Source organism: Pteropus vampyrus, unplaced genomic scaffold (assembly GCF_000151845.1).
Source record: "Pteropus vampyrus isolate Shadow unplaced genomic scaffold, Pvam_2.0 Scaffold141, whole genome shotgun sequence".
In the NCBI taxonomy this organism is placed as follows: Eukaryota; Metazoa; Chordata; class Mammalia; order Chiroptera; family Pteropodidae; genus Pteropus; species Pteropus vampyrus.
The window spans coordinates 3,830,636-3,853,572 of record NW_011888922.1 but is presented as its reverse complement, the minus strand read 5'-3'; the positions used below and the strand labels follow the sequence as shown (position 1 = coordinate 3,853,572).

The following is a 22,937-nucleotide window of genomic DNA, read 5'->3' as shown; positions in this document are numbered from 1 at the left end:
CTAGCCTACATTATTGTAAGAATGCAACATATAATACATATAACATACAAAAGATGTGTTAGTCAGCTGGTTATATTATCTATAAGGCTTCTGGTCAGCAGTAGGCTACTAGTAGTTAAGTTTTTGTGTCAAAAGTTATACGTGGATTTTCCACTGCACCGGGGGTAGGATGTGTGGGTGCCCCTAACCCTTTCCATGGTTCAAGGGTTAACTGTACATCTTTTCTTATGTTTATTGTACTTCCATTTCTTTTTCTATGGCCTGACTTTTGCCTCTTTTCTTTTGCTTCTTTTGGGCTATAGATGATTGATTATATTATTGATTTGTAATGACTCTTGTAGATTAAGTAAATTAGACTCAAAATTTGTTTTGAAGATAACTCACTGTGGCCTTAGGGGCCATAAAAGGTGTGTTTGGGATGATTGTTTAGTTTGGTGATGGTGGGGATTTGTGGAGTAATTATATTTAAGAACCATGGTAGTTTTATTTTTTAAGCAAGGAGTACAGAGAAGGGAGGGTGAATGATAGCTATTTCTTCTTCTGTTGGCCATCAGCCTCCCCAAATCACTTTCCAGCAGTGATAAGGAAAAAGATTAGACACCTCAGTTGTCTTTTGTTGTTGTTATACCTCAGAAGCCAGAAAATTTTAGATGCTTGCAAGGGAAAGGTAAAACTTGGGAGAATATAGGACCCCAGTGGCATATTTCACTACTAAAAATAGCTTTGGATTCCTTTTAGTTCTGGGGTGTGATTTGACCATTTTTTAAGCCTTGCTGTGGTCCATGTTGAGGTTCAAAATTGTATCAACAAAATTAATTGACCCACCAGAAATGATCATTTTCCAAAATATAGGGATGTTAAAGAAAATGAAACATTTTTTTGTACCTTGCCACTAAATTAGAATGTTCTTACTCTTCATCTACTAACCTGTTATGGGATAAATTCTTAATAAACAATTATAATATAAGTCTTCTCCCTAGTTGTAATCTTTGACAGTTTTATAGGGACTGGGCTGGTGTTGTTACTGGTCTGAAGTCCTCATGCTTGATGGTTCCAAAGGCCAAAACTCAAAACATCAGAGTTTGGAATAAGGAAAGATTTATTGATCGAGAAGGTTCCAACTGAGAAGATGGTAGGCCTGGTTGTTCCTCAGATCTGTCTTATCCAAGTACAAAGTTCAGGCTTCTTTTCTTTCAAGAGAAGGGGAGATGGGAGACGCTGTCTTTGTAAAACTCAAGCCACAAGCAGAATTCCTCTAATGATTAGAATCTATTAGCCTGAAGGCCATGGAAATAAAGCAGGCATGAACAAGATGAAGTCAGAGAGAGGTGGAGCATTTTACTCTATTACAGTGTTTGTAATTATAGTTGTCATTTTAGGTATGATTTGATCCAGAAACATAAATTCTGTTGGCATCTCTTGATTTTGTTCTCTTCTTGGTGGTTTCATTCTCAGGTTTCACTGTGATAAAAAGATGTCCGATAGCATGCCTAGTCCTTCCAGGTTCAGGGCCCATAGGAAAAAAAAAAGAACTCTCAAGAATTTAATACAGGTTCTTGGTTTTTTATGGACCCTGAGTGAATCATATGTTATGGTTGGGGGATGGAGTATGCTGATTAGCCTGTTCTGAGTCACGTGAACATCCTTGGAGTTGGAGGGAGTTCTCTGTGAAGTAGACATTGATAGTAGGGTTGAGTGGTCTTACAAAGGAGAATCTGGGTTTGTTTTTAAACATATGAGTGCTGGGCAAGACAAAACAAACAAAAAGTACAAAAACAAAACAAAATTTTTATTAAGACTGCTGTTAGGTTTTAAAGCAGTTTTCTAAGAACAGTAGTACTATTAATAAAAACAACCATTTTTGGTTCTTTAGAGGCACCAGTTTACAATCATACTAATGAGTAATTCATATATATATTTTTTTACTAAGGCAAATGTTTCAAATCGATAATCCATGCCACGTAAGTCTTGTTTTAGAATTTATTCTTGAAAGAGTTGTTAAATAGTTAAGGAATTTAGGGTCATACTGTTTTTGCCTACTGCCAACATTTCAGATATCAGAGTTGTGCTTTAAGTCCATCTTTCAATCCTCCAAAGCTGAATAGGAGGTTTTAATTTTATATGTTAGTGAATGTTTTTAACCTCTATATGGAATGTTTTATAGGTTGTGTTTTAAATATTTTAAAGTTATGTTAATTCCAACTTAAAAGTAAAAATCTATTTAGCTTTAGTTTTGGGGATAGGTATTATTAGTGCACTACTTGGATGCGAAAGCTACTGTTACAGAATGATACACTGAGAGCATTTTGTAGCTGAAAGTGTGGAGCATTTGAGAAAGTTTGAAGAAATTGTTGGTGAAGAAAACTGCATGGAATGTTATCTTAAAGAGTAATCCTAAAGTCTGTGTAATTCAGTTATTCAGTATTTTTACTCTTCTGAGACATTTGAGCCAATTTTGATCATAAAGACAGATTTGATATTAACTGTCTTTAGATGGGCCTTTTGAAGAGATAATCTGATATTTAAGTCTACTTAGACAAGTCTGAAGCAGTGTATTTATGCTAGATGGTGACACCAGGCCATGAAGTACCATTAGATTGTATACCCTAGGACATTAGTTCCTAGGTCCATTCTTAGGTTGAAGTGATGTTTTCTCCCATCATCTGGTGGATGAATGTCAGAATCCACTAAGGGTTCCAGGCCACTCAGGACTATTGCAAGGCCTATGTTATACAAGGACCTTCTTGACTGGATTAATTCACTGGAGATTTATTAATTCAATTAAACATTTATTGTGTGCCATCTATTTGCTAGGTACTCATCTAGATTTTGAAGATACAACTATGAATAAAATTAAGTCACTTCCCTCATAGAACTTATATTCTAATTGGGGAAGGTAGACAAACATCTGGAACTATCTATATTTGCATGTTAGGTATAATTACATTCTGTTTCGGTCAAATGTAGATCTGGAGAACTGAGAACCAGAAAGGATCCTTAAGGTCACACTGATTTCTTTAATACTTCCTTTGATCATAGGGTAACAGTTTGGGTGAAGGTGGATAATATCTTAAAATTTGTAGTGATTTTTGGTATTGCTATTTTGGACTAGGTTTTATTGATTTAAACTTTTTCTTATTTAACTTTTTTTGAGTATGTAAAACATATGGTAGAGAAGTCAAAACTACATAAATATCAGAAATCTTGTTTTTATCTCTGTTCCCACCAACCTGTTCTTACTTCATAGATAATGATTTTTCTGAATTTCTGGCTTAACCTGCCCGTATTTCTTTTTAATTGTATTAAATCTTGGGGGAAGAAGAGGAGAAGGAGGTGAGAGACTGAAGGAAGAGGTGAATGGGTGGGAATGGATGAGAAGAGTTATATTTCTAAGAAATGCTTGTGAAATGTTGTTTTATTGGCACCACTTCCACTTCTATTAACTCTGAAAAAGGCAGTAACTTTAAAACATAAACTATTTTGGAATAATTTTAGATTTACAGAAAAGTTGCAAAGATAACAGAGAATTCTCTTCATTCATTTTCCTTAATGTTAATATCTTATATTACCATTTTACATTTGTCAAAACTAAGAAAAAATTGGCACATTATTATTAATTTAACTCCATTTTATTACAGTTCAGCATTTTTAAAAAGCAGCTTTATGATGAAATTGGAATGGATGTTATTAAAGAAGAAGCCAAGACAAAGGGCACAAGAGGGTTCATATGGATGGACATTTTCTGTCTTTCCCCAAGATTACATCAGTAATTTACCCATAAAGAGTTGATTTCCTTTGTCTGTTCCAGCTGCTGGGGGTACCTTGTATTTTTAATCATGGTGTAATGAGAATACTTACTCTAATGCTTTTGAAGTAAATAAAGTAAGGGAAAAGGCAAAAAGTCATACAACCCAAGGTCAGTGCTTTAAGTATAGTTGGCTAATTTGTGGAGGAGTTTTTGTTTTTTTGTAAACTTTCTTATAAAATGCCCTGATGTGGTCAGTTCTGTTTTATCCACATCAGTGGTGGGAAGCATAGAAATAATAATGATACATTGGGAATCCACCCAGATGAGTGTTTGTACATGCCATTGCTGATTTTAGAATCTTAGAGTTTGGAGTCAGAAGGTGCCTTGGAGGCGGTTGTGCTAATAACTTCCTATATAATGCAAAGACCTCTTCAGCAATTTATGTGCATTTATTACAGGTTTAATCTCTGTCCAAGCCCTGCATACTGCTTTACAAGGGAACTGTCTCTTGTCCTGTATTTGTCATAAAATTATACTTTGGAGGTGAAGAATAGGCATTGCTTTGTCTTCTATAGCAATAGAGGAGTGTAAAGACCAACTTATCTCTATATATAAATATAGGAGATATAGGTGTATGTATACCTACATGTGTAGGTATACTCCCTTTGCTTGCTTTCTGCCTTTTTTCCTTCATTCTTTTGAGATATCCCTCTCATTTATTATTTACTTTTTTGTTTCTTTGTATTTGGTTACTTAGAAATGTTGGGATAAAGAGATGAATCATGATAATGAGTAATCGTAACCTTTTAGGATTATTATGAAGATTAAGTAAGAGCACATGTATTAAGTGTTTAACACAGTGCTGGCACACAGTAAGCATTTAATAAATGCTAATAGTATAGTTGTTGTGGCCGCCAGCCCCCGATAGACACACGGACCACCAGAAACCAGTGAGTTATAGGAAACACACTCTTTATTCAGCCAGCTGGGTCTGCCAGGGGTACGCAGACCCCAAATTAAGCAGCCCCGAAATGTAGAGGTACAGAGTTTTTAAGCCCTAAATCCCATTCCTCATTCCGTTTTAACACAAAAGTCTATTTTTCTTCTATTTGCTAACTGTCAACCCACAGGTAGGTTGTGCAAGTGGGAGTACAGAAGCAGAAAGCTTATTGTTAGAATGTTATGTTCCCATGGGTGATAACCTATGTTCCCATGGGCGATAGCCAAGCAGTAATTTTTAAGCCAGCACATAGTGATGGTAGTGGTCTCTGTCATCAAGTCTTTTCTTTCTAGATTAACAAGGAAAATAACTGTAATACAGGTTGAATGAAATAAGTAATATAGTAGAGGTAGGAGCAAAGTTCTTATTTATTAACTGATTTCAGTTAGAGAGTCAGGAAGGAGGAATCTCCTCTCTTTAATTTTGAAGTGGAAATAGGATCTCCTTGAAGAGAATGGTCTTCTAGATGGAGGCGCTAGCATTAGCAAAAGCATGTAGCTAGGTACGTGCATGATCTTATTCATGGAACCTTAAGCCGTCATGTGTGACTAGGGGGTGGGTATTTGGAAGATCTAGTAGGGAGTAGGATAGGATGTGGAAAGTTCGAATTACACAGGGCTTTGAAAATAATATTGGAAAGTTTGTACTTTATGCTAGAGGCTTTGGGTAATATTTTCAGGTCTTTGAATAGAGGACAAGATTGCAATCTTATAGCAAAATAAATGTGATTTATTGCGTATAGGCAATTAGTGGTTCCTTTCAATTTAAGAGCTTGACTGATGAAAAATATATAATAGGAGGAAATAGTTGCTGTAATCCAGGGTGTGAAATGGAAACCGTTGGGAGATTGTAGAAAAATAAGTCTTGTAGAATGAGCCCTAGGAACTTTTTGTAAATACATTTGGGGCTTTTCATGCTTAGAGGATTAAACGAATTTATTAGACAATAACCTTTTCTGTCAAAGAATCTTAATCTCTGGATTGGGAAAAAGGATTGGGTTGGTATGTGCATAGAAAGAAAGAACTGTACTTTTCTGGTTGACTACACATGTAATTGAAGATGGACTTACCTCAGTAGAATGGTTTGCCTTTCAGCCTGAAGGGAGAGCTTTAAGCATATTTTAAAACTGAGAACTTAGTTTCTATTTTTAAGTCTCTGAAAATAATGATTTGACACAGGGAACTAGCTTTTGGAAATGAATCTGATGTGCTCAGATTTCAGCATTGCCAACATTTTCTCTTTGTGATTTGAGTTGACTGTCCCTTAAGTTATGTTGTATTTTTGTTGATTTCTATTGTTGCTTAAAGAGCTTTTGCCTTTCCAATACCTGTAACTCCAAATAATTCATGCACCCTACTTTGAGAAATTGTTTGGAAGGACGCCCGATTAGGACTGCTGGTCAAGTGAGAATTTAATTTAAGCTCCTAGCAGTTGGGTTATTGGCTGGATGGAGTGACCAGTGAGTTATTGCTTTTATTTTTTTGCTTTAGCCTCTCTCCTTGGTTGTACAGATGATCTGGCTTCTAGACTGAACTAGCAACAGGGCCATATGTATGTAATAACTGCTGATTTTCTGTTGGTATGAGATGGACTTTTTATATCCATAGACATCCTTCTGAAGGGAAAAAAGCAAATTATTATTTAGTTCATGTTCCAGGAAATACTAATGCTGTTCTACAGATATATTGTACTTATATAACATTTGTACTTTTCAAAAAATATTTTTTATTGTCATTTCTTGCTCACAACATGAAAATGACACCTTGTAATGTAAATGAGATAGGGTGGGCATAGTTCCTATTTGACAGAGAGAATGCTGAGGCATAAATAAGTGATTGGGTTAAGGTTGCTGGTTCAACAAATAATGACTAAGACAACTTACTATGTTTCATTTTTGAGTTGTAACTTTCAGGAAATTTTATAAGAAGAAAAAGCTGAATGCCCCTCTTTTTTTTGTGGTTATTTTTTAGCGTCGTCTTAGACATCTTCGGAATATAGCTGCCCGGAATATTGTTAATAGAAATGGCCACCAACTCCTCGATACTTACTTCACACTTCACTTGTGTAATTCTGAAAAGATATATAAAGGTAAGAGAATCTGTGGATTTTGCTACCCATAGATCATTACATCTCGCTTTTTTTTCCCACATGTACTTCTTGCTGTTATTGCTTACTGGAAAGCTAAATTGTCATGCTGTCTGAAAATAGTTTATGAACAGTTATATACAGTAAAGAAACATGTTTGAACAGTTCTTTTGAATAATTGAGCTTTACATTGATACGTTTATCATTCCTTTATAGCTGTGTAGCTGTCATTTAAAATAGATTATATGAGTCCAGTATCCAGTACTAATTTTCTTTTCTTAAAATTTTATGTAATTGATTTCTTTAATATTATGGTAAAATTGTGACCTAGTTTAATATTATGGTAAAATTGTGACCTAGTTTTCTTCTCATATCTGTAATTCCTTGTGTACGTGGGCTTGTTTTTAGAAGAATGGCATGATTTCTTTGAAAACAGTTCGAAGTATTGAAATGGAGTCTTCCATAAGTGACAGTTCTAAAAGTAGACCACACATTTGAGTCAAACTCACAAGCATCTTTTGAACAGATATTGGATGAAAGGCACTTTGATGTAATCAGTTGACCTATATTGGATGGTATAAGAGAGGAAGCATGGTATAATGACAGAAATATTGGATTTGGATTGAAAATATATTGATACTAGTTCTAGCTCAGCTATTTACTAGCTGTGTGATTTTGGATAAAGATCATGGCTTTTTAAACCTCACTTTTTATTTCTCATTTGTGAGAAAAGTGAAGAAAATGAGGTCTTACGAAGTCAGAAAGACAGATTTTTATGAGGATCAACTAAGATAAGGTGATGAAACTTGGTTAGATGTTATTAAAGGTCTATTTATATTAACGAAAGGTAGCATTATTTTAATAAGAGGTACTAACGAGTTATTTGAATTCTGTCCTGTGGCAAAGATGAGAAATTCAAATGACATTTTATCTTTTTGGTTTTAATAACTTTTAAAAACAGTTATTAAAGCAGTAGTTGTTTAAGAACTTTTTTCTTTTTTAAATTTCATTACCAGCATATGCTCATTAAAAATTCAATCAGGAATTGTATAGAGTAGAACTCCCTTCACCACCATGTAAGTAGCATTAAAGTAATTTTTAGGCTGACCACTCGTGGCAGCCCACTCTGCCATCTGAGAGTGTACTTTCGCTTCTAATAAAGCTAGCTTGCTTGCAAAAAAAAAATTTTTTTAAGGATTAAAAAAAGACTCTAAATTCTGCCATTTTCATGTAATTTCATTTCATTCTTATTTTTTATTCTAACCATTGCATATTGTATAAAGTTTGAATCCAAGTGGTTTCAAGATCGCTACTATAACAAATATCACAAATCTCAGTGGTTTAACAATAAATTTCTTGACACTAAGTCCAGTGCAGGTGTTCTTTATCAGGTTGTTGTCTTGGCAGCTGCCTTGTGACCAAGGTATTCAGTCTTCTATTTTGGAATGCTGATGCCATCAACGCATTATTTCTGGCATGACAAGAGAAGGATTATTTGAGGGAGATTTGGTAATGGAAATGGCCCACCTCAATTTGATCACATTCCATTGGCCATAAATCAATTGCATCATCCTTTTTAGAGGAAAAAGGGACTGAGAAACGTTGTCTTCCTGTATGTCCAGTAGGAAAATGGAATAGTTTGGTTGCTATTTGTTCTAAAGGTATAAGCAGTTTTGCAGGTATAAGTTTGGTTGCTATTTGTTCTAAAGGTGTAAGCTTAATACATTTGGTCTGCTGGTCAGTAATTGATTCTATTCGTAGCAATATATGACATTACCAGAGTATTTTAAATTTTTGATAGGTTTCTATGTAATTAGTCCTTGGTTATCTTCATAGAACTTCTGTGTCCTTGCTCCACTGTTACCTCTAATGAGAGTAATTAACATAGTACTTAGCACATTTTAGGTATTTAGTAAATGATAGAAATTATTAGAAATGGAATGTTAACAGTCGTAATAGTAGTTTTTAAAGAGTAGTCATGTGACTGGTTTTACCATGAGGTAAAAACTTGTATAAGAGATACAATGAAAGCAGTGATTTTTTTTGGTTCTTGTTTTCGTTTTGTCTTCTTCTCATTCAGATTACATCTTGAGTTTACAAGTTTTCATAGACTATTTTTGGAAGTTATCTCATAAAATGATCGTTAACATGATTAGGGAATAGCTGGTCACAGATCATAGGAAGTTCAGTGTCTCTGGTTGTGGTTTTAAGTCTTTCACTAACTGGCAAACCCTTTGGCAGAGTATTTGTCCCCTCTTATGAGCTTTAATTTACCTCAAAATGAGAAGATTGGTGATTTCTGAAGCTTCCTTCTGCTCCAAAATGTCATAGATGAATGAAGTCTCTTCATGGTGGTCTTGTTGGGCCCATACGTTGGGCCCTATAACTTTTAACTACCGTAGGAAGAACCAGGAAGTTCTTTCTTTATTACTAAACCTAGTCAATACCACTTTATCTTATGGACAAATGCAAATATTCATTTCATGATCATTAGTGGTGTAGGATGACCATGATAGAAGGCCAATTGGCTCTTCTTACAAAACCACCTACACCACCTATTTAGTGGTATTATTTGTTAGTTTTAGAGGAAAGGTTTTTTTTTTTTGAAGAATATCTGAAATGCTGATTTCTAGGTTATTTTATTTCAGCTGAATTCACAGCAGATACTAAGAAGTTATCCATGAGGTTTTTTTTTTTTTTTTTGACATTTTTTAGTGCTGTCTACCTTTTAGGTAGTTCAAATCAAACACCAGTTATCACATCCCCATAGAACAAAACCTTGTGTTAATGGATGAGGAGCTAGATTCTAATCCTTGTTTCCCCTTAAACTTGGAATTTTCATAAAATCAAGTTTGTTCTTCAGCCATAGTTATTTTCCCACTCATGAAATGTGAGTGCCTGTCCTCCCCTGCAACACCAACCAGCTGTTTGAGTACATCAGAAAATTAACTCTGTATAATCCAGTTGGTGATCTCATCCAAGTCTCATAGTTTTAAATATCATTTATCTCTCTGACAATTTGCAATTTATATCCTTAGGTTGGATCTTCTTTCTGAACTCATACTTCTATATTCAGTTGCCTACTCTACATCTTCATCTGGTGTCTAGTAGGTAACTTAAATTTGGTGTATTCAAACCGAGTTTCTGATATTTCAGTTCTGTCTTCCTTCTCTCAGAAAATGGTAACTCTATCCTTTCATGTCCTTGGCCATAAACCTTAGAATCATTCTGGATTGTCTTCTTTTATATCCCACATCTAATATTTCAGCACATAGATTTCTAACAGATCTGCCTGTCCATGTACCCTTTTCAGTATGTTCTCAACCAAGATCCTGTTAAAATGAAAGTGAGATCATGTTGTTCCTCTCCTTAAAACACTCCAGTGCCCTCCATCTTACTCAGTAAAAGCTAAAATCCTTATGGTTTCCTAGAAGGCCTTTCATGAGCTAACCCCTCTGTTAGCTCTCGGAACTCATCTCCTACTCTTCTAGTTCTCAGTTGCAGCTACACTGTGCTTCTTGCTGTTCTTGGAATACATCAAGTTTACCTCAATTTAAAGGCCTCTGCACTTGCTATTTCTTGGGCCTGGCACTCTTCCCTCCTAATATCCACATAACTAGCACCTCCACTTCCTTTTAGGTCTTTACTGCTCATGTTTTCTTAGAGAAACTCTCTTTGATCACAGACTAAACTCTTAAGAAAATTGTGACTATTCTTCTCTTGTCTTTTATGCTTTATTTTTTTCTACAATACTTAAGATTATTTGACAGGTGCTTTGTTTCATTATTTGATTAATTTATGTGTCTCTCTACTAGAACGTTAGCTCCACGAGGACCAAAATTTTTAGGTCAGTAATTTTTAGGTCATTTTTGTTCACTGTACTCTCTCCAATACTTGCAACAATGCTTGGCACCTAGTGAGCCCCCAAATATATATATTTTGTTCATTTAATTTTTAAATAGTTAATGTAGTTCATGGTTGAGAATACATATGAAGTACAGTTCATGGTTCAAAGTATATATAAAAGTTTGTATTAATGCACCTGGTTTTCTGCATGACCCTGATAACAACTATTATTCATTTCTTATTTATCTTTCTTGAGATTCTTTATGCAAATACAAGTAAAATTAGTACCGAAGTATATATATTTCCGTGCCTTAAATTTTTCACTTAATATGTCTTAGATGTTTTCCCATATCGGTTCATAGAAAGCCTCCTTAATGTTCTGCATTGAGTAGCTATACCATAAATTATTTAACTGGCTCCTATTGGTAGGCATTTGTAGGTGGTTCCAGTCTTTTGCGGTATAAATAGTACTACATTGAATAACTTTATGAGTACATTATTTTGTATGAGTGCTAGTGTAGCTTTAGGTTAAATTCCAAGAAGTGGAAGTACAAAGAGAGTGTGTATTTATAGTTTCGGTAGATATTGTAAAATTGTCTTTGTTTACATTCCCACTTGTTTCGTATGAGTGCCTTTTCCAGCAGAGACACACCAATGGGCTGTGCAATCAAACTTTTGAATTTTTGCCTGTTTGATAGGTGAAAAATAGTTTTATGGTATAGTTTAAGTTTGTGTTTCTTCTATAATGAGTGAAGTCGAGGTATTAAAAAAGCATTTGTTGAATGAATGGAATGCTGCATAACCATGAAAACAGGCTCTGCAATCTCTGCTTTGTTTCTTTAGGTCTTGGCAAATGAATAGAGAAATGTTTGTATCTAATGGTCCCTTTCATATAGAAATAGGTCTTGGATGATACCTTTTTGAAAATTTACTTGTGAAATTATTTTACTGAAATTGAATTAATAAAAATTAATAGAATTTTATTAATAAAAACTAAAGTTTATAAAGTGTTTTAAATTCACTATTTCATTTGAGCCTTACAACAACCCTGTTATTTTCCTTTGAAAGGTAAAAAAAACTGTGGCCCTAAAAGATTAATTGGTTTGTCCAGAATCAAGCTTGTACATGGTAGATTGGGGACCGGAACTATTTTTTGATTCTAAATTCTCCTAAATTCACTATTTGCTTTTGCACCATGCTGCTAATTTCATTGAGAATATTTTAGATGTAACAGAATGATAGATAGTATAGATCTGTGTATAGTGTGTTAGAAATTACCTCTTGGTGATTTCTTTTCAAATTGTGTGGCTACTTTTTTGACCTCTATTTAAAATAGTGAGTCCGTTTTGAGGGTCTCATGGAGAAGGAAAATTGTTTAGTTTCATTTATACATAGTCAGTTAGCAAAGTTTTGGAAGAAATAATGATATTATTCATCTTAGAGCTAGAGAAACTTATTTTGGGAACTTTAATTTTAGACACTTGGCAGATTAAGCTGAGGAATTCTCTCTCAAAAGAAAGGAATTCATTTTTTTTTTTACTGATTTTAAAACTAACACATACTTGTAACAAATTCAAACAGTACAAAAATATAAAAGTATAAAGTGAAAGTACTTTGTTATAAAAAGAAAACACTTTTTTAACTTTTTTAGTCTTTTTTTTCTAAAAATTCATATGGCACATGTAAATTAGTATACATGTATATAAATACATATATATATATGCACGTTTATATAGTTAATTTATGGTTAGAATAATTGGTTAACTATTTGTGAAAAAAGGAAAAGAGTAATACTTAGAGTTGCTAATGTTGGGGAAACAGATATTTTCATAAGTGAAATTGTAAATTGGTACAATATTTTTAGAGAACAATTTGGCAATATCTATCAAATTCAAACTATTTTTCTTTTTATCTTGCAATTTTACCTTTAAAAGTCTATCCTACAGATTCAAGTGTCTTAGAATATGTATCTTTAAAAGGTTGTTTATTCCTTGAAACATCTAAAAATTAGCAGTAACCTAAATATTTATCAGTAGATATCTTTGAAAAACAGAATTATCCCTTTTCTTACTTAAAATAAAAAAATTAGAAAACTACAAAGCAAAAATAAAACTAAGAATCCTAATTCTATCATCTAAGATAAACATTATTACGTAATTAAAAAAATTGGAGCCTGTTGTAAGTTCTCTTTGAGAACCTTTTTTTTTCCATTTAATACATTGTGACTGTCTCTCTGCAAAATAGAATTATTATCTTTATCTTTTTGTTTTGTTTTATTTTTTAATGAAGACAAACATAGAGTAAGGTAGATGGTATGTGTGTCAAGAAGTACTTTAACCAGAAGTGTTTGCCCATAAGAGTATTATGTCCAGGTCTGCTTTTTATTTACTTTTTGATGAGTCCTAAACTTTATTCATTAGTGGACCACTTTCACAATTTTCCCTATATTTGAGTTTTACCTATATTGTTGTATACTTAATAAAAATTTTAAAGTTCATTATTTTTAAACTCATGTCTAAGCATAACCTGTGAAATTGTTGATTCAAACAAAAAATTTTATTGTCTGCCCAACAATGGTTTTACATACTGAGGAGATGGCAGTTTTAAAAACAAACACTGCTACCTTATGGAACTTACAGTTAGGAGTTGAATATATGAGACATACATTTCAGTATATTAGAAAAAAGTAGTTTGTGAATCACCTAAAATCACCTCAAGTACCAGGGCATCATATTTGGGGAATAGTATCCTACCGCAACCTGAGGTTGCAAGGGTCCTCACAGGCTCTGTGGACAGAGCATCATGGAGGTTTCTTCAACAGGGGGTCAGCACGGGGAATGTTGGAGGATTGTTGGACCTCTGACACGCTTCTCTTTTGATTGTGTTTTCAGGTTTTGTAACATTTATAATGTACGTGAAGCTTTGTAGAATCATGAATTTTTATGCTTACAGAGGACCTATGGTTATTAGTCTAATTTGCTAAATTGTTTAATGAAAAATAGGCCCGAGGAAGTTAAAGAGACAGAATGTTAATGACAAGTAGAATTAGAACTTTGGTTAGCTCGTTGCTAGATCTGGATTCATTCCACAATACTACAGTGGGAAATCATTAGAGATGTTGGAGAAAAGGAGAGCATGTAGAATCAGTTGTTGTAGAGAGGGGGACAGGGGAGAAGAAAGTCTGAGTTTTAAGGGCTCAAATTTGAATCTATGGTAAAAGGAGTCAGTAAGGTAAACATCACTAAATTAAATCTTAACAGGTTTTGACCTTTCTTGACTACTGTTTTCCCCTTTAAAACACTTTTATTTAACCTTTATTTTGATTTTTCTTTTGCAGATATAGAGAGAATAGACCCCTTGAAAATGTTTTAAATATTTTACTGGAACATATATTAAAACATTTACAGGATTAAGAGTTAAAGAGCTTATTTTTTCCCATATCACTTATTGTTTTTTTTTTCTTTTTTTCCAGAATTTTATAGAAGTGAAGTGATTAAGAATTCCTTGGTAAGTTTGCTTTCTGACAGGTACATATGACTAAGCCTATAACTCTTCTTTCAGAAATGCTGAGTCATAAATAAATTCAAGTTTACTTCTGGTATTATGATCCTTCTACAGTTAAATCTTCTGCTCAATTACTGCTTAAATCTTCATTGATTTGATCATTGCCGTATCGCTAGTACTTAGAACATGTCTGGTACATAGTAGGTACTTGATAAATATTTGCTGAGTGAACTGATATTTTTCTGTTAAAAAAAATTTGATGTTTTTTCAATTCAAATTTTATAATTCTGTCACTTCTATTTACTAGAGGTTTTTGACTTACCAAACACTTAAACAGTGATACCTTTGTTTAGATATAGTTTTAAGAATTTTATGTCTAAAGCCATTGTATAGGATCCTTTCACTTGTTTTTTGGCAATGGCATTGCTCAGTTAGAAATTTGGGAGTGTTTTACTTTTGATAATGTGTACACTAGATATTTGCATAAATGGCTCAATTTATTGGGCCATGCTGATAAAAAGGAGATCTTTATGGTAATGATAATATCCTTTTAATGGTCCAAGACCATACTGGATTTGGCCTGTCCACTTTTTCAACCTCCTTGCCTAATACTTTTTCTCACTCATTGTGTTACAGGTATACCTCATCTTTTCAGTGCTTTGACTATGTCAAGCTTATCTTGTTCCTTATACCTAGAAAACTTGTTTCTCAGCTTTTCATTTGGCCGAAGAATCCTTTGAGGTCTCAGCTTTGTCACTTCTACTAGGCCTCCTACGACTATTCCATCTAAAGTAGTTCCCTTTCCTCTTGTCACAGTTTTTCATATCACCTGTTTCATTTTCTTCAGAGCATTCATCACTGTTAGAAACTGTTATTCACTTCTTTGTTTATGTTTATTATCTGTCTCCCATCTACCAGAATATAAGTTCCATGAGAGCAGGGACCTTGCCAGTCTTGTTCACCATTGACATCCTGCAATGTAGAATAGTGTAGATACTCAGTGAGTGTTTGTTAGATGAATAAATGGATATCAGTGATGTGTTGTATTTGCAGAATCCTTTTACATGTGCGATCCCATTTTGATCCTTAGAACAATCTGTAAGGTAGGTGAGGTAGATCTTAAGAAACTAATATCCAGAGAGCAATAATTTTTGCAGTCACAGAACTGCAAGATCAGAACCTTAGTCCCCAGACTTTCTATCTTCAGGTTTCTACTACTCTTTTCCCTTCATCAAGCTGTCTTTTAACGTCTTTAAAATATCATAACAGATTTGGGTCCCAGGCCAGACAGATTCCTTGAGTCCATCTCTGAGGAGCTCTGATCATCAGAAAAGCTCTTTTTCTATGTACATTACACGGTACATGATAAATGACTAGCACCATGCCCTATGCATATTTGCTGCTGAGTAAATATTAGTTTTTCCTCCTCTTCTGGCTCAGGTGGAATCAGAAATAGTCTATAGGCAAGCAAGAGCTGAGGAAGAGGGGGTTTATGGAGAAGGTAGAATAGAATGTTATCTTGGTTTATCTATCCCCTTTTCTATGTCAAAATTCTAGTTGGGGATGGTTTTACAGTATCCCACTGTTTTTTCTCTGGATTTGTGTCATAATGGACTCTATGCTATGTATTGTTCTACATTATTAGTACTGTATTTACTTGGTATTCACTTAGCTTCCAAATCCATATTTCTAAATATCATCTCTCTGAATATTATCTCCTATCATTAGCTCCTTTTGTCTCCTATCTTTAATTGCTTCTGAACTGTGTGAATTGTGACATCTTCATCCCTGGTATACTTAGGCTGAATAATGTTTTATACAGTGGATTTCAAACAAGAGAGAGGATTGAACCAAAAGACTTCCAAGGTCCTTTCATCTTACAGTTTGTACTGTAATTGTTTCCTAAGTATACCACTTACAACATTTGCTTGCATTGTAATTGTTGATGAGCATTTCATCTCACAAAGTTGGTGAAAGCTACTGCAGGTCAGGGACTGCCCAAATATCTTTATGCCTCCCTAGCTGCTATTGTACTTCTCCTATCAGGTATTTTATTAAATGTTGATTCATTGATATTTCCTTTTAAGGATATTCTTTGAGATGATGATATTTTGGCAAGGATTATTTTTTGTTTCTTTTTATAGCTTAATATAGGTTTAATAAACCTCAATTCATTTATTTTTTTTTTAAAGGGTTCTTCTTTCTTAGCTTTCTGCTAAATCATTGTTACTGGTTCAGATTTACAGGCATTGGGCACCACAGGAGTCAACAACCCTCAGAGAATATGCTGGAGACAGCACATTGTTACCTCCCTTCTTGCTGTCTCGGAAGAAACACAGATGAGCAAAATTTGTCGGTTTCTTCTCTGTTTAGGAATTTACAGTTTTTTCGCTGTTGTGATATTTGTTGAAAAGAGTCAGTCACTTGACTGCTTTGATTCCTACTGCTTACATTGTGCTTGGCACATAGAAGGTGCTCAGCAAATGTTTCTTAATGAATGGATTCTTCTATAAATACATTTATTGATTGACTTCTAATTATCTGCTAAAAGATTAGGCCAAGCACTACTTTATTTTAACTAAGCTTTGGGTAAATTTTCACTCTGGTGGACTAGTTGGACTCTGGTGAGCTTGTGAGTATTCTTTTTTATGTAACTTTAATAAGGCTTTGACTATTTTCCCTAGGTTTATAGTCTGAGCTTGGTCTTCAGAAAGAGTAGCCCAGTTTTGCCACTTTGATGTCAGAGGAAACATGGAAAAATAGACACAAGATTAAAAAAATGTTTTTCCCCAAAAGTTAGATAAGCTGCCCTTATGTGCTTATTTTGTGCCTCTTTCTAACTCTTGAATACTCCAAATTAGTGCCGTTTAATAAACTTCTGTGATGACAGCAGTATTCTATGCACTGTGCAGTGCAGTTGCCACTGGCCACATATTGAGCACTTGAAATGTGGTTAAGCCCTACTGAGGAATTGAATTTTTAATTTTATTTAATTTTAATAGCCACAGGTGGCTCATGGATATTATATTGGACAGCACAGTTCTAGATCCCTCTGAAAAGCTTTCTTACAATCCGTAATGTTAGCAGGAAGAAATTTTTTTGTGTGTGCTTTTAAAAATGGTGTGTGTGTGTGTATGTGTGTATACACACACTTTGTACTTATGCTACTACTACCATTCTAAATCAGTGGAATAGCTGTTCCTATGGTTGTCTTAGCTCCTTTAACATATGGGATAAATCTCATGAAAGCAGGGACTTTGTGTGTTTTATTTTTGTAATCCCCACAGGCACTGTATTGTGCTTGGCTTGTACTCGGCAAACAAACAAGGAAAAAAATGTCATATAGTGTGTATATATACACACACACACACACACACACGTATAAGCAGTCATTTATAGGACCCACCATTATTTTATGTTCACCAAGAAACAGTAAACACTTCTGATTAAACTGAAACAGGAGCCCTTGGCAATAGTCCTGTGTGAATTATGATTCAATTTTACTAGCCTCTTGTTACTTTGAAATTTCTTTCACTCATTCCAAGGTAGTATTTATTTAGTAGTTTTTCCTTTCTTTAGGTACATTGCTTGACCTGTGATAGGGAATCTTTTGTATGTTTCTGAGCAATAAAATGTAAATCAGCTGCCTCAATTTGTGAGAATTTCCTTAAGTCCCATAAAAAAGGTAGATGAGGTTATTTCTTCATCGACAAATATTTGTTTCTCTAATACCAAATTCATGCTTTGTTGCTGTTTCTATGCCTTTCTGCCTACACAAAAACTCAATACATTTTATTAAAGTTTAACATACGCATTTACAGATCTTATGTATGCATCTTGATGAATTTTTTCAAATTGAATACACCCATGTAACCAGCATCTAGATCAAGAAATAGATTTTCAGTGCCCCAGAAGTCCCCTTATGCCTTCTTCAGTTACTGCTACTCTTTTGACCTTTAACACCATAAAGTAATTTTACCTGTTTTTGAGCTTTATGGTAATGAAATCATACAGTGTACACTTTTGTGTCTGACTTCCACTCTCAACTCTATATCGTCAGAGTCATTCATATTGTGGAGTATATAATTTGTAGTTTGTTTGTTATATAGGATTCTATTCTGTGAACATATCAGAATGTATCCCTTTTTCTGTTGATGGGCATTTGGTTAGTTTCTAGTTTTGAGCTAATATGAGTAGTGCTGCTATGAACATTCTTGTATATGTCTTTTGGTTCAATGTATGTATGCATTTCTCTTGAGTATATATCTAGGAGTGAATGTGCTGGAAATATGCATGGGATCAGCTTTAGTATATATTGCCAAACTGTTTTCCAAAATTATTGTTGTATTTATACTCCCACAAGCAGTCTGTAAGAGTTCTGGTTACTCCACATTTTTCTTTTCTTTCTTTCTTTCTTTCTTTCTTATTTTTTATTAGTTTCAAATATACAGTACATTGGTTAGACATTTATGTAGTTTATGAAATGATCGTCCCTCTGGCTCTACACCTACCATTACATTACTGCTATGTCTATTCCCTATGCTATGCTATGCTCTCCATCCCCATGACCATCTATCAGTTACTAATTTGTACTTCATTAAACCTTCACTGTTTTCTCCCAGCCTCTCCACCCCTCTCCCGTCTAGCTGTCACCTGATTGTCCTCTGTATTTGTGGGTCTGTTTTTGATTTGTTTCTTCTTTTTGTCCCTTAGATTCTGCCTATCAGTGAAGTCACATGGTATTTTATGTTTCTCTGTCTACTTATTTCGCTCAGCATAATCGCCTCTAGGTCCATTCACGTCGTTGCAAATGATAGGATTTCATTTTTTTTTTTTTTATGGCTGAGTAATATTCCATTGTGTATATGAACCATAACTTCATTATCCAATCATCTGTTGATGGGCATTTAGGTTGCTTCTATATTTTGCCTATCGTAAGTAGTGCTGCCGTGAACATAGGGATGCATAGATCTTTACGAATTATTGTTTTGATTTTCTTTGGATAAATACCCAGAAGTGCAATTGCTGGGTCAAAAGGTAGATCCATTTTTAATTCTTTGAGGAACCTCCATCATGTTTTCCATGATGGCTGTACCAATTTGCAGTCTCACCAGCAGTGTATGAGGGTTCCCTTTCTTTTACATCTTCGCCAACACTGTTGTTTTTTGATTTATTGATGATAGCCACTCTGACAGGTGTAAGGTGACATCTCATTGTGGTTTTAATTTTCATTTCTCTGATGATTAGTGATCTTGAGCATCTTTTCATCTGTATTTTTTCTTTAGTGAAATCTCCGTTCAGGTCTTCTGCCCATTTTTTAATTGGCTTTTTTTTTTTTGGTAATTGTTGAGTTGTATGAGTTCTTTATATATTTTGGATATTAACTCCTTATCTTCTCCTATTCAGTATGTTGTCATTTTCATTTTGTTGATGGTTTCCTTTACTGTGCAAAAACTTTTTAGTTTGATATAGTCACATTTGTTCATTTTTTCTTTTGTTTCCCTTGCCCGAGGTGGTTACTCCACATTTTTGTGAATACTTGATATTTCTTTATCTTTTGAATTTTTTTATAGATATTATATACAGGAATTTTTTGTTTTACTATAAATCAATAGAGATATTTTAAATGGCAATTAAACTCAGCACATGTAGTACCAACACTGTGCCTAACTTAAAAGAATTGATATTAACAACTGCTATTTTTAAGGTTGCACAGGTAGAGATACCTGATGACTGCCGCCTGGTGGTCAAAGATTGTAGGAGCTTACTGATTTTAACATTTCTTAAATCAGAATTCATCTTACAATGTGAAGAAAAATGTGTGTTAGAATTGATAAAATTGAACATGTTCTATGGTAATAAATATAATAGAGTAAAATAAAGCAGAAAAAGGGAGTATATGGCCCGGATGGTTGCTTTTTTTTCTATGGTAATCACATAGAAGATATTTGAGCAGACCTGAGAGAAGTGAGTGAACAAACGATGTCTCTATGTGGAGGAAGACTGTTCCAGGACAATAAGCACGAAAGTACAAAGGCAGGAGTATACTTGAGGTTTTCAAGGAGTGTACTTTGGCTAAGAAGTTTGTGGGGCTACAGTAGAGTGAGCAGGAGTGGTTTGAGATTTTAATAGGTTAAGTATGCCAAAGACAGGGGCAAGAGAATTGAAGATCAGAGCAGCAAAGGAAATGACCTAGGGAGGTAGGAGATGACAGTCAAGGCTGGATAGTATGAGAGTAAGGTTTTGGAAGGGTTATAATTAGATCATACAAAATTAGGAGCATCTTGTGGACAAGGACCCCCAACCTAATTCGTTTTTCTATTTTCTAATGTCCTTAGCACAATGCTTTACCCAGAGAAGGCCAATAAATGTCTGTTGCATTGAATAACAAGAATAATCCACTTTTGACAGGTTAGATGGTAGAGATGTATCTGCAAGTTATATGTCAGAGTGATGGTTTCTTCTCAGATATATTAAGCATAGAATAATTACTGGTGGTGTGTAATTCAACTTAATGTCTCTGGCTTCAGCTAGCCGGACCCCCCAAACCATTTGTTAACTTTTGGGAACTTTTTTTTTTTTTTGGTTCAAGAGGAGGTTAGATCTTTAGTATGATTGAAAGGTCATTGGTAATACCTAAAATGATTGAAGCAGTAAGAATGGAAGTAACTCAATTCTCTAGAGTTGATTTTGCCCAAATCTTTGGGCAAAAACTGAACAGAACAGTGCAAATACTCTTTACACAAAAGTAAAGATAAATTATAATGAACCCATATGAACCCATCTTTAATAATTATAAAGTTAATCGTTAGATATTTTTACCATAAGGAAGTTTTTAAACTGTTATTAGAAAATTAAAAATCTCATGGTGGGAGTAAAAACAGTGATTTATGTTTGTTTATGTGTGTTTTTTTAAACACATAACAGGTATCAATTATTAAGTACCCATCTGTGATTCATCTAGTATGTTGGATCCATTATATACATTAGTGTATCCTGATAACAATGACACAAGGTAAGACGTATGCCTTATAAGTTAGGGAAACTGAAGTTCAGACAGGCTGAGGAACTTGCTCTAGGCTGTAAAACTAGTGGTGACTGATGGAACCCATGTTCCAGAGCTCTGCTCTTTTGCAGCATCTTGCTGCTTCCCTTATACCACACTACTTTCAACTGATTAAATGTCTGCTAGAAGTCTGGTAGAGATCAGTGATGGGACTTATAATGAATGACCAAATTTCTAGAGCATGTATTTTTAGGGAAAGTCTATCACAGAACCATTATCAGAATCATAAACTTTTTTTTGGAATTTAGACCACCTGAGCTGTTTTTAAATCTTTGGGCAAAAACTGAACAGAACAGTGCAAATACTCGTTTACGAGATGCTGGCCTAAGTGATTATCAAACCAAGTTTATGTTTCAGTTGAATCGTGACTGAATGAATTAACATTTTATCTCTGTGAGTGTGCATCTGTGAATAGGAAGTTGGCTCTTCTTGCTTACGCCAAATTATTTTACCTCATGTTACACTGCATGGTCTTCAGGGTTTTCCAGCTTCTATCTGGTCAAATATATGATTTGGAGGGAGACGAAGAGAATTGACACATGCAGTTATAGTACCAGGGAAGAAGAGAATCCTGTGAAAACATGTAGGAGTATTATTTATCTCATTTTGGGAGAGGATGGTTAGGAAAGGTTTCTACCAATACGTAATTCCTAAGTTGAGATATGAAGGATGAATAGAGATGAATGAGATAGGGGAAAGAGAGTTTATTGGTCTGAAGAATAACTACTACTGATAAATTCAGTATGTAATTCCTGAGAGTTATCTTATATGTTTTGAGAAAGTTGGAACAGCTGTGAATTCTTTCTTAGTTGTGTTTCTTGGGACCATTTATTTGTTATTGATTGATAAGAACAGTAATAGCTAGTTTGTGAGTGTTTTGAAAATTTTCTATATATGTGTTTTTTTAATTAATAAGAGATGTCAATTGAGCAGTTATTGAACAGTGTTATAGAGAAATCGTCCTGGTAATCAATAATAATTTTAGATTCTCTTGTGTGTAGTTAGTAGGCAGTGAACTTTTCAAAGATATGTATATACTGATATTCTGCCACTGTGAATTAGTGAATATAGTATAGGTCCCTAAGTGATGTTAACACTTGAATAATTTGTTACATCTAGAAAATAGACTGATGTGTACAGGTAAATGTGAACAAAAATAATTTTGTGAGTCTTTACAATAATATTAATTATTGGGCAATAAAGTCTTTGATTGTATGGCAGACTGTATCTGAGTGTACCAACTCAAGAATTATTATTGCTCATATGTCTGGCGCTATTTTATAAAAGTATAAAGGAAGGTCATTGTAATAAGATTGACAATAACTCTATTATTTTTATGTTGTATTGGCTTAGAAGGGAGACCTAGGTCATCTAGTCAGCCACATGATATAACTTCAAAAGACTCCTCTCCCTTCCAAAGGCTTTTAATTTATTTTAGAATGAAGTATTTAAGAATATTTAATAGAGAACTGCTCCTCAAATCTTATACCGCATGCAGTATGGCCCTTCACATACATTTATCGTCTCCTTTTTTTTTTCCACTTTGGAAAGGGGTAATGATTTTATGCTTTTTCTGGTGTTTATCACCAATTGTGGAATTTGAAATTATATTGTTTCATATCCTAAGTACATGTACTTTTGTTGAGAGGTGATCTTACACCTAAATGGCTACCTTTCCTTCCTCCTTT

The 22,937-nt window shown here is 34.2% G+C and overlaps 1 protein-coding gene across 2 annotated transcripts in view; it reads left to right on the top strand.

The window, feature by feature from the left end:
* UVRAG (UV radiation resistance associated) overlaps window positions 1–22,937 on the top strand; it is a 263,690-nt gene that overhangs the window by 18,024 nt on the left and 222,729 nt on the right. Inside the window, exons 2-3 of one of the 2 annotated variants that reach the window (XM_011368399.2) lie at window positions 6,719–6,836; window positions 14,152–14,186. In XM_011368399.2, coding sequence (XP_011366701.1) covers window positions 6,719–6,836; window positions 14,152–14,186 — 153 coding nt within the window. The remainder of the gene's footprint in view (window positions 1–6,718; window positions 6,837–14,151; window positions 14,187–22,937) is intronic. The other variant, XM_023535521.1, reaches the window with a different exon arrangement.